This window comes from Ammospiza caudacuta, chromosome 16 (assembly GCF_027887145.1).
Source record: "Ammospiza caudacuta isolate bAmmCau1 chromosome 16, bAmmCau1.pri, whole genome shotgun sequence".
Classification (NCBI taxonomy): domain Eukaryota; kingdom Metazoa; phylum Chordata; class Aves; order Passeriformes; family Passerellidae; genus Ammospiza; species Ammospiza caudacuta.
This window is the reverse complement of record NC_080608.1, coordinates 7,989,141-8,001,494: the sequence shown is the minus strand read 5'-3', so window position 1 is coordinate 8,001,494 and position 12,354 is coordinate 7,989,141. Positions and strand designations below refer to the sequence as shown.

At 46.2% G+C, this 12,354-nt stretch overlaps 1 protein-coding gene across 1 annotated transcript in view; it reads left to right on the top strand.

The window, feature by feature from the left end:
- The window catches only part of PDLIM4 (PDZ and LIM domain 4), a 44,531-nt gene that overhangs the window by 20,945 nt on the left and 11,232 nt on the right, over positions 1 to 12,354 (top strand). The window contains exons 3-4 of the mRNA XM_058815213.1: positions 873 to 957; positions 11,922 to 12,100. Coding sequence (XP_058671196.1) covers positions 873 to 957; positions 11,922 to 12,100 — 264 coding nt within the window. The remainder of the gene's footprint in view (positions 1 to 872; positions 958 to 11,921; positions 12,101 to 12,354) is intronic.

Sequence of the window (12,354 nt, the reverse complement as noted above, 5' to 3'; positions counted from 1 at the left end):
CCCTGGGACTCCCTCATACCCTCAGTGCTGGAGATCACATTCCAGCTGTGTCCCCAGATGCCTTTGTGGGGAAAAAATGATCAGGCACATGGAAAATCTTTGGACAGTGACAGTATTCTGCTCTGCCTTGGCAGGACTGAAGATGCATTTGGGAATGGAAACTGTATTTTTAGGGCTTTTTCTATCTGGCAACTGTTGAAAGGGTCAGGATGATTCATACAGGGTGGTGAAAGCCTTCTCCCTGAAAGGTGTTTATGGAATTCCTGATGTGGTCTAGTACACAGGCCTGCCAGGGATAGCATGTGTATATATATATATATATATATATATATATATATATATAATATATATATATATATATAATCTATACACATGTGTAATCAGAATACTTTCTGGATTCAGGGCCAGAATAAAGGGACAAAGCCAGGAATGTGCAAAACAGGAGCCACCAAGAGCCTGTGTTCTGATTTCGTGTTCTGATTTCTTCAACCAAAATAAGTTTGTCTCTTTAACCTCAAACTAAGACGGAACCTTGTAGTTCAAGGATGGTTTTGAGCTTTAATAGAATGAAAGTCATCTTCTCTATTTATCATTGTAATGTTTCTGAGGATAATTTTGCACAATTGCAAATATAATATAAACCTGCCAAGGAATTAATAGATGCTATATATATATATATTTGGCTTTTTCTTTTTTTGGCTTGTTGTTTTGGTTTTTTTTTTTTAATTTGTTTAATTGCTTTTTTGTTTTGTTTAAGGAGCCTGTTTCTTTCTTTGGGATTTTTGTGTGTTTTGTTTGTTTGAGGGGGAGCGCTTTGATTTGGGCTTTCTCAAAAGCAATTCAAGTAGAGTTTACCTTATTTCCCACTGCAGATCTGAAGGGAAGACCTGGTCCTCCCCTGTCCTGGAAGATGGCAAGGCTCAAGCATACCGGATCAACATCGAGCCAGACCCACAGGTATGGCAGCTGCAGCCCTGCCCCACTCTGCTGCTCTCCCAGCTTGCTTTGGGGAGAGGACATCCATGTCTGGAGGCTGGAAAGCCCTGTGCTCTGCCTGTGCTCCTTCCAGAAGTGAAGGAGTTTCCATGTGTGATGTTGAAGTTCTCTGCAGGTCTATCTGTGCTTTTCTTGAGCTGGTTCCATGGTGAGCCAGATCCTGAGCAGAACTGGCACGATCTCATCTGTGTCATTGCCTTCCAGCCAGGCCAGGCTTTGCTGGATCAGCCTGCTGGGGACACAGGATGGCTGGGCAGCACGTGGAGGGTGGCATCCAGCACTGACCCTGTGAGGCTGTGACCAAGCTCAGAGTTAGTGTTGTTTTGGATGGAGCTCTTGGGAGTCCTCTGACTGTCCAGCGCCTGCCCTTCCCAGGGTTCAGCATGTCCAGGGTCTGTCTGCATCTGCCTCAGCTGGTGTGCCTCTACCTTGGCTGCTTCCAACATCTGCTGCGCCCTCCCAATCCCGTGACAGTGATTCACCTCCCATGATGGTGGCTTTCTTTTCTTTTTTTTTTTTTTTTTGGAATGTTCTCATCTTTTGTGTTGTTTTGGGTTTTTTCTCTCACTCCTTCTCTCTGTTTTGCAGCTTCTCTCTTTCCTCTGTCCTCAGCTCTGTTCCCTGGAGCCTTCTACCTGTGTCCTGCCCTGCCTTACTGCCCTGTCTCCTGCAGCAGCCAAGTGGTGGATGGAGCTGAGCAGGTCTTCCCATCTTTTCTACCCATCTCTGATGGCTTGTTAGCAAGGTCAGAGGTGACTCTCATTCTTCTCCTTTGGCTTCTTGATGGAAAGAGGAATGGGTTTCTCTTCTCCCTCTCTTCTTATAAGGTACCAGATTGTCAATTTTTGCATGTGCTGGTCCATGTTGTGGAGATATCTGGGGAACAAGGAGGAGACCAGGAGGACAGATGGGCAGAGGGCAGCTCCTGCAGTCTGGCTCCCCCTTGAATGTGTGCTGGGCTGGTGCACATGCTGCCAGCCTTCCCAGGGCACTGAGGTCATGGATGGCAGGGCAGGAGCCTGCTGAGGCTTCTCACTGCTGTAGGTTGGCCACCCCTCCCAGGGCAGGGCAGAGGCCCTGGGGCTGCCTGCAGCCTTCAGAACATCAGAGTCTGTCAGTTCAGGCTGACAGAATCCCTTGTGCTTGCCCCCAAAGCATGTGAGCTCCCTTTGGCTGATGCTGAGTGTTCAAATATTGCTCAGATGGCTGTCTCCTCCACAGAGGTGGTTTATGTCATGTGCTTTTCCATGCTTTTTCTCCAGCCCTTACAAAATGCCTGTGTGCAGGGTCTGCTGGTTTAGCTCAGCTTTCCAGAGAGGCTTTTAGAGTGTCCTGATGAGGGCTCCAGGGTGCCCCCTCAGCCCTCCCTTGGCTCACTTCAGAAGGATTACAAGAACTGCAAGGGTGGAAGAGAGGGAATGATGCTGTAAGGTGTGAAGTCTCCTTCAGTGAGGAATGGGGAGAAAGTCCTGGCAGCAGAGAGCCCACTGAGTGATCAGGATGAGGGTGAGATCCCCCAAACCCCATAAGAAATGGACCAGAGTGTGAGGACATTGGGTCTGTTGGCCATTCCAGCGATGAGGAGTTTGCAGATATTCTGCATTTCTGCCCAGGACAGAGGCACAGCACACCAGCAGCAATGGCAGAGTTGCCTGGTACCACACACCAGCAGCACACGGGGCTGTTTGTCTTTCCTTCCCTGACTCACAGCACTGGCTGATGTGTGAGCTTGGGCCCTGCATTCTGGCCATGTTTGCTTCATTTATCAATTACAGCCATCTTTTTTGACAGATATTTTTTCTTACTAGGCTTTACCTATGAAGAATATTAAATGAGGAACAAATGTGCAGCAGTTCCACTGCCAGCTACAACTTCCTGAGGTTTAATGCAGATTGGATTTGAATCTGACTATTAATATATGTTACATATGGATCTTTTTAAAAATTAGACACTTTTATAGAATATAATGAAGGGGATAGGGATGGACTATTCTGAATCCAGACCTACACTGAATATATATAAATCTGGGGAGTAGGTGTGCAAGGCAGATGTGTTTGTGGTAGGGCACTGAGAGAGGTGTGTGAACAAGGGTACACAACTACAGGCAGCAGATTCCTGCTCTTGCTCTTTTTTTTTTTTGTGCCTATATCCATGTGTTGTCTTCCTTAGTGGCTTTTTGGGTTTCCCAGAGAGGAGGTGAAGGTGGTTCCCTGCACACCTCCACGTTGCTGTGCTTGCAGCCAAGGTGTGTTGGTTGACTCTTCCCCCCAAACTGCCTCCAGTGTGGTTCATGCTGGCAGCCTGGAGCACATGCCCGCAGCTGTGCATATCTTATCAGTGTTATCACTGATGTCCTCTGACCTGTGTGAGGCTGAGGGTCACCATCAGCCCCCAGAGAGAGCCAATCTTTGCTGCAGGTGCCAATCCCCTGGGAGCAGAGCTCACAGGCAGGGCTGGGGTCCCTGTGGAGCAGTGCCAGGTGACCCAGGGCTGTCCTGTGCTGTGTTCATTCAGCCCCTCTGGCAAAGGCACGTACGAGATTGTGAGAAGGAAAAATCTCATTGTAAAGTAATAACTTGGCTCACTATGTGCAACCTTTAGGTGCACTTCCTTGCATCTGGAAAAAAGCAATATGCTTTAAAAAACAGGGAAAAAGTTCTGCTGGAATTCTGCCCTCAAATCACAAAAAGAGTTTGGGGGTTTGTCCCTGAAAAAGGTTTTGAGATTTTTACCCCAAGTGGCCTTTGCAGTAATAGGGAGCACATTTCCTTTCTTCTTCCAGGTTTTGCTCTGTATGCTTTTTCATCATACTGGATAAAGATCTGTTGAAAATCTTGACTTATGACTACAGTAACTCTTGACTGAAACATGTGAGCATAAGCAGAATGCCTCAGTCTGAATGATTTGTAGGAAAATCTGTATTTCTGTTATTACAATTTAGGTTTTTAGGTGTAATCTTTGTCTTGAAGGCAGTGAAATTTGTAGTTACCTTCTGTGCAAGAGAACTTGGAAGGTGTGGAGTAGCTGGTGAGTTTTCCTCTCCCCTTTTTCTAAAGCTGTTGTGGTTTCTCAGTTGAGCTTTCTGGTAAACCCCTACTCAGAGTCCAAGAATGTGATCAGTCCTCCTTATTAAAACTTTGGTTATTGCCATGACTGTGGGAAATAGCTGCCCTCAAACTGTAGAAGCAGGAACTGGAGAGCTGCTTTTTCACAATGAGCAGGAACAGCACTGAACAAGATGAGTGAGTCACTTTGGGGAAATATTATTTTTAAAAACAGACTTTGGTTATCAGTTGGTTTTGCTAGATGAGTCTGTCCTTAGCAGGAGGGACCTACAGAGGAGGCCACAAATGCAGTGATGCTCAGACTTGCAACCTAAAGAAGGGCTTGCCTGTCTGTTGGACCCAGAGATGGGTGGAGGTGGGACCTACAGGGATGCTGGGCACAGCTCAGAGCTTTCCACTTTCAAGATTTCCATCACTCAGACATGACATCACTGCTGACGTGTTGGGATCCCAGTCTCACTTGGCCTGGTGTTGGTGTCCCTGTGGGCACTGGTCCCAGCCACTCCTCCCCAGCAGACAGGGGGAGTGGTGGCACCCATCCATCAGTTTCTGGAGATCCCATTGTTATTGGCTTCCTGTAGCATGGGCTTGCTAGTCAAAATATTGCCATGCAGAGGATGTTTATTTTGTTGTTCATTCCCAAACTGCCATAATTGGCAGCTCTTTGGCCCAGGGGGGCTGGAAATGTGGGCTCTGGGCTTTGGGGACTCTGTCAGTGCTAACTGACAATAGATCAAGTGTGTGGGTGGGAGAATAATTGCAGCAGAAATTAAATTGGCAGCACGTAGCCAGAGCTGGAATAGGATGCAAGTCCTCCCAAACCTGGATGCTTGGCTGAAATAACTCCATGGGATGAAAGGCTGGGTTTCCTCTGGCAGTGCAGACAGCAGAGGCACTTCCCACAGTTATCCAGGGGAATGGTGTCCTGGTGCTGCTGAGCTAGCAGAGCAGCCCCATGTCATTCTCAGGGGATGGATGAGGGAGGTGCAGCAGCACTCTTGCTCCTCTCTTGTGCTCTGTCCTGAGCTTTCCCATCCTGACCCCCTGACAGGGAGGGTGAGCTCTGGGCAGTGAAGAAGAGCCACAGCCCCAGGGGAGCTGCACAGGAACAATGAGAAGGCTGTTTCTGCTCATCATATACCAATTATTTTTCCTATGTGTTACTCTGTTCTTGACACCCAGGCCTCAGTCCACAGAAGTTTGTTGTTAGTTTGCTCTGACTAAAATCAGGTGCAAGGTGTGTGGCTTGCTGTGTGAAAATGCCAGCCAGAATGGGATGAAGAGGAATTGGGATAAACTTTTGCATCTATTGTAACTGTTTGAGCTGCCTAATCCAGGCAGTGCTGGGTGTGAGCTAGGCCAGTGGAAATGTGAACACACCTTTGTCTGCTCTTGTCAGAGGGGCTCAGGTGTGTGTGGTTGCAGGGCTGAGGACCTGCCACCTCTCATTGCACATGGCATCCACCCAGCATGGGCTCTGCAGCATCATTCCTGGGAGCTTTTCATACTTGCCCTGACTTCACAAATAGTATCACTGCTGATCCTGCTTGCTCCTAAGTACATAAATGAAATCACTTCATTTCAGGGCAGTCTGAGCCTCTGGTGCCCCAGCTCTGGGCACCCAGGGACAGCAGTGGTGTCTCATGGTAGAGCAGGGAGGGTAGTTGGCTGCTATCCTGTACCTTAGAACTGATTTTAACACCTTTAAAATGTATTAAATATGCTCATATTTACTTTTTTTTTAGATTATATATAATTTATTTTTTTTTTACTAGGGGTGAATGTCTCCTTATTTAATTAACTGAGTAATGGATTTAAGTTAACTTTAATTAGATGGAGTGTTGTTTTAAGTTTTCTGTGGGTTGCTGCCAAGCAGGAAACTTCTATGTACTTCTTTGCAAAAGCCTGGCATGAGCCATGCTGAGTTCTGTGAGCTGGGGGTTAAAGCCTCCTGGCTGGAGAGATGGAATTTCCTTTCTCAGGGAGACTGACCATCCTTCCTCCCCTGCTCTTGGGGCAGGATAGGCCATGCCTGCTTCTGGGAAAGCTCCTGCTGTGACCCCCAGTCCCAGCCAGCAGGGACACCAACCAGCACTCTCCTGAGGAAGGAGGGAAAATGTCTGCTTTGGGGAAAACAAAGGATGAGCTCATGCCCTGGCACAAACCCGGCTCCCTTCCATGGGAACTTGCAGCTCGTTGTTTGAGGACTGATTCAATAGCAGAAGCATGCTGAATGCTGACAGCCACTGTGGGTACATCAGCCCTGAGCTCTGGGTGCTCAGGCAGCATTTCACACCCAGATATTGGGGTTTTACACTACAAAAAACACTAATCTAATTTACTGGGTGAAAAGGTTACACACACATAGCATGTGCACTTGTGTTTTCTTTTGGCTGTTTTATAATATTGCATCATTTGAAAGCAAAGGAGTTTTCTGAGTACCATTGTAACATCTTGAAGCTGTAACCTTTTATGTGAAATTCTCTGTGTGTGTCATAGGTAAATTAGCATCTTTAAGTGAGTTTTGATAGTCCTGATATATGAAAGAGGCAAAAACAATATTAGGATAAAGGAGGGAAAAAATGGGAATGGAAACTTCAAAATAGTGTTTTCTTCTGTCCAGGTAACTTGAATAATTTGTTCTCATCAAAGGTACATAGGATTTATCCTGAAATGATAACAGTGGGGGTTGGTTTGGGACAAAACAAAATGCTGTTGGATTAAGTGCTAGCACAGACATATACTGTGTTATTTACTTGATAACATCAGTTTCAGTGATGACTGCATTAACACAGCTAAGGAAACTGCTGTTGTGTACTCAGAAGTGCCAGGTGTTTGGAAGCACAGGTGTAGCTCAGTGTAGCTTCTGTTCTTGTCCATCAGGAAAAACAGCTTATCCCCTTTCACTTTTCATTCTGTCTCGCTTAAGAGGAATTAACTGCTCTTGGAGGTCACTTGAGTGGAGAGAGCCATCCCCAGTGGCACAAAGAGGGATGCTGGAGGGATGCTCACTGTGGTCCCTCAGGATGATCAGGCTGAAGCAGCTGCTTCCATCCCCTAAAGCAGCTCATGCCACAGAGGGCTGGGAAAGGCTGAGACATGTTTTTGAATCTACCTGAATTTATCTTTTTTATTAATAAGGAAAAGCAAAAGGTTGGGACAATCCAAAATGAAACAGTATATCATCCTGTTGCTTTTGCTGTGTTTTCTGGTGTACCTTATCCTGGCTTTTACAGAAGGAAGTGTTCAGATAAGCCATGCTGGTGAAGTAGGCACCTTTTGGTTTTAAGCATGTAATATTTTTGTAGCCTGAAGCTTAGCTTGTTGCCAGTGAAATTTTTAGTTTCAATTAGCAGCTGATAATGATTATGGAAAGAAAATCATAACGTGTGATATGGTAACACCTGAAAATGCAACAATTCCCCAACTCAGAGAGAGGAGAGTGACAGTAAGCTGGAAAACAGATCAGGGCATAGTCTGTCAGTGTTAAGCTCACCAGGTTTGTCCTGTAAGGCAAACACCAGATTGTGAGTAAAGTGATTCAGTGGAAACACAGACTGGAATGGGAGCAGCAGCCTCTTCTGTGGGAGAAAGGAGGCAGACAGGAGGGCAGTGGACACTTGCTGTGATGGTTCCAGGGTGTTTTTCCATCTGTAGTGGGCATTATTTTCTGTCAGTGGGGAAGTTAATCTGGGCATCAGTCCAACACCTGCACTGAGCAATGCCCTCCTGTTCCTGAGCTTGGAAGGTGACCCTGAATACCTGGATCTAGGACAGTCCTCTCTAGGGTTTAGGCTGTTGTTCAGCCTAGCTCTAGTGAGGTGGTCACCTGGCAGGAGCTTGCTGCTGCTGGGCAAAGGAGGAAATTTCAAGGCTCTTCTACCAAGACATTCATACAGAGTTCTCCTCTGCCTGCTGGGTAAATGCCCCTCACACACTTGATGTTAGAAATGTGCTCTCTGCACTGTGCGGGCAAAATAAATGCAAACACATTTTAATCTTGACAGTCTTAGGTAACTTTTTTCCATAGCTGAGGATTTTTAAGAGACTGCTGGGGAGCCAGGTAGGTTAAAGCCCTGGCATTACAGCTCGAGTCTCTCCTGAGCTCTTTAATTTGCACGAGGGTGCAGCTTCTCCCTGGAGCTGTGGGAGGAAACATCAATAGGAGCCTTGCTGATGGCCATCCATCCACATGGCTGCTCCAAGGTGGAGAAATGTTACTGCTCTGTGTGTGAGAGATTTGTCCCTGGGTTAAATGTGGGCTATGCCTTGTGCTATGCAGAATCACAGAATGGTTTGGGTTGAAAGGGGCCTTAAAGCTCATCTAGTTCCACACCCCTTCCATGCCCAGGGACACCTTCCCCTATCCCAGGTTGCTCCAAGCCCCGTCCAATCTGGCCTTGGACACTTCCAGGGATGGGACAGCCGCAGCTTCCCTGGGCAGCCTGTGCCAGGGCCTCACCACCCTCACAGGGAAGAATTTCTCCCTAAAATCCCCTCTAAACCTGCCCTCTGTCAGTGTGAAGCCATTCCCCCTTGTCCTGTCACTACATGCCCTTGTGCAGTACAGCCTGTCCTGGGAATATGGGCAGGCTGGGGCTCCACCAGGCTCCAGCTTGAGTTATGTTTCATGTGAACATTGTCTGCAGCCTTTTTTCAAAAAGAACGTCTGATTTTAAGAATTTGGTCTCTTACTTAGAGAGATCTGAAAAACTTATTTGATATTTAGGTGACAGCTGTGAAAGGAGTGTAGTGAGAAGGATGTGATGGATAAGGCTTTCCTTCAGACTGTGGTATACATTTGTTAGGATCCAGTTTAAACCCAGAAAAGTGAGGAAAGCTGAGTCTCTGTGTATAAACCACAAAGAACTTTGAAGGTTCAAAATATACTCAAAAACTAGATTAAAACCAAATGAGGCTAGATATTGGTGCCAAAAAATGGATGTATTTTTTATTTAATAGTAAAAGAGGCAAAGAGAAAGAAAGAGAAAAGAAAGAGAGAAAAAGAAGTGGGGGGGTTGGGGGAGAGAGAGTGACAGGGGTTAGTTGGAACTATCACCCATCCAACAATGGGGTCCCAACAATGTCTTGTCTCATTTTGTCTGGTCTGTGGTGGTGTGGGTCCCACATCACACTGCTGCATGCCAAAGAGTGCAGAATTCCACAGACAAATAGGACATTTTGCAATATGCATTACAAAAACAGCCAAGCATGAGAAAACAAATTGGGAGTTTCTGGTTTGTAGGCTGAAAGATTTCTCCTTGGTAAGAGTTCACAGGCCAGCTCTTGAGAAGAGTTTGCAAGCACAGTTTAAGAAAGGCCATAAAAAGCAGGAAGAAAATCCAGCAAAGAAAAGCAAATTAGGCCTCGAAAGGGAGAAATCTGAACTGATCTTGAATTTGACAACTGGAAAGAAATCCATCTGGTTCTGGGTTTCTGAGGGTGAATGTGTGAGTGTTTTGCACTCAGACCTTGCAGAGGTCTCACTGCCTTTGAGAGGAAGAGGAGACTGAGCTCTGGCCTGGGAGCAGCATTTTGTGGTGCAGGAGGAGCCTCTTGATCCCTTTGGATGCTGCTGGGTCACCTGTGGCTTTATAACATGGCTGAGCAAAGGTGAGCTGCCACCACCATGAGCATCCTCCTCCCACAGGGACAGGGAGCTGGTGGCACTGCCAGGCAGTGCAGGAAGGCTCTGTTTCCTCCCCTCCATCAAGGGCCTCCTTTTGGAGAGTGCCCAAGCAATAAGTTTTAGCTTTATAGCAACATTTGGTCCTGATGTACAAATTGCTGAGCTTAACAGGGACGAAGGGGCAACGCTTTACAAACTACTCTAGATTTAAGCAAGTCCATGGAGATGATGGTCTGGAGGAGGTTTCCATTCTGGAAACAGCTGCCAGTTCCATGGTCTGGATGACACCAATGTGCATGTGAGGTCAGAGGAGAGGACCCAGCCCTCTCCTGCAGCCACCCTGGACTGAGTGTGAATCTGGCCCAGATAATTAAAGGTGATGGCTTTCTAAAAGCATTGCTGTCAGTGCTTCCACCCATATGGGCCATTGCTTTTATCCCAAAAAAATGTTTATGATCCTTCTTTTCCTCTCTGCAGCATAGTTGAGTGTTTTCTTTATTTCCCTTGAAATAATAATCAAAATCTGGGAATTGGGAACACATAGCCTGCTTGTGTGTGTATACATATGGTTGGGTTTTTTCAAGACTATAAATTGGGGAACAGTTAAAATTATATTATTCCTGGCAGCAAAATTCCTTTTTTAATAGACAATTTGAAGTTACTATGTTGGAAGCAGTTTTCCCCACGTGTTTGTGCATGTGTGGTGTGGAGGGAACTGTGCCAAGAGGGCTCCAGGCAGCTTCTGAGGCAGGGGGAGTTGCTGGGAGCTTGCTGAAGGCTGCAGGCTTTCAGCTGATGGTAGGAAAAAAACCTCAAAGACACCATCTTGTTGTTCTTAAGTAAGCTTGGTTGTATCAATGGACATTTTGCCTTAGGAAGAACTGAAGAATTGGACTTTCAAGCTCCTTTTCTAGCAGGATCTGGTTGTTACTTCTCTTAGCTGTTGTTTTTTACAAGGTTTGTGAGTGCCAGTGTGTTCTCCTGTGCACTAGGGATAGACACTTGTTTCTAATTAGTATTTATTGGATTATTTTAGTCAAAAATAAGCTTTGTATCAGAGCCTCACAATATACACTTCATTATTTGCTCACAGGATGGTGTTTTATTTCCCTGCTTGGCTTTTTATCAGCTTCAATCTACTGAAAAGCTGGTGGAAGGCAGCTGTGTTGGGGAGCTGCCCTAGAACAAATTAAACCAGGTTAAATAGATTCCTGCCTCTTACACATCATCTATGTCTTTCATCAGCCCAGGCATGTTTGTGACTCAGATGGCTGGAAATAGCAGCCAACGTGTGTCCATGGGCTGTGTCCAGCTTCCTGCTGCTTTTCCCAGTTGCTGGGGTTAGCTTCTCTCCCCATAGTGAGTTTTTGCAGGCAAAGCCTGGCTCAGGTGACATTAGCAGTAGGTATTGCTTGGTTTATGGGTGTGGATGGGACTGACTAATAGCACACCCATGTATGTGGAATTCCATGTGTGTGGAATAACACATAGGTAATGTTTGACATCGGTAAAATGGTAAAATAATGTGGAAAATTTGTCGTTTAATGGCATCTGAGTTCCTGACTTGAGGTCATATGACAAAAATATTTCCACAGTTTACATTGGGACTTAAAAAGCAAATGGAAATATGAATATCAAGCTAAACCCTTGATTGATGTGTTTCTCACACTGTAAATGACTAATCTTATTTGGGGAGAAAACCTTCCTAAATGAACATGGATCTGTGTGGACAAGGGTGGCTGCAAGTGAAAATCCCAGGACTGATCCCTTGGCCTCGGGGGTTCCCATCCGGCCTGTGGAGCTGCCTAGCCTGGGTTTATCCTGTTTGGCTGATAGAAATGGAAGGGATGGCCCTGAAGTCAGGAGCACAGCAGGTGTGCTCAGAGTGATGGAATGTGGAATAAGAAGTAGACTCACAGCCTTTCTTTTAAAGAAACAGCACATATGCTTTTAAATATATAATAAATACAGGAGAAATAAATGCAGAATATTTGGCAGTGGCTCACCATGGAGAAACAGCAAATTCATTTGGTTGGGGACCAAGGGGAGCTGTGTAGATTCAGCACAATTTAACTGCAGGTCAAGGCTGAATTTTCCTTTTCCTGCTGCACATCTCTGTTTTCCACAGCACACGCAAAATGTTATTACTGCAAACTGCATGTCCAAACACAGCCCCTCCATGTGTATCACACACTATAAATCTCATGTTTTCTGCTTTCTTTCTCTTCCAGGACAGTGGCCCTGCCCAGAGCAGGAGGTCCATGCCCCATGGAGCTGGGGGCAGCCCTGTGGACAGCAAGCAGATGCTGAACATGCAGCATCACCAACCAACCCGGCTGTACACGAACAACAGCTCTGAGTCAGCCCTTCCAGGCCAACTGAGTGGACTCCACATCACTCCTGCACACAGGTAGGAGCAGGGCAGGGCTTGGCTCTGCATCTGCTGCTGCTCCTGCTAACTAAGGTTCAGGGAGTGCACAGAGGCTGCTGTGCTCCTGAGGTCATGGAATCCTAGACTCACTTCAGTTGGAAACACCTTCAAGATCATCCTCTCTAACCATTGACTTAATTCTGCCAAGTCCATCGGGATGATGGGCTGGTCAAGTGTAGGTGGGAGGAGAAAAGAAACTAGCCAAATAAACAAAACAAAGCAAAAATCAAAAG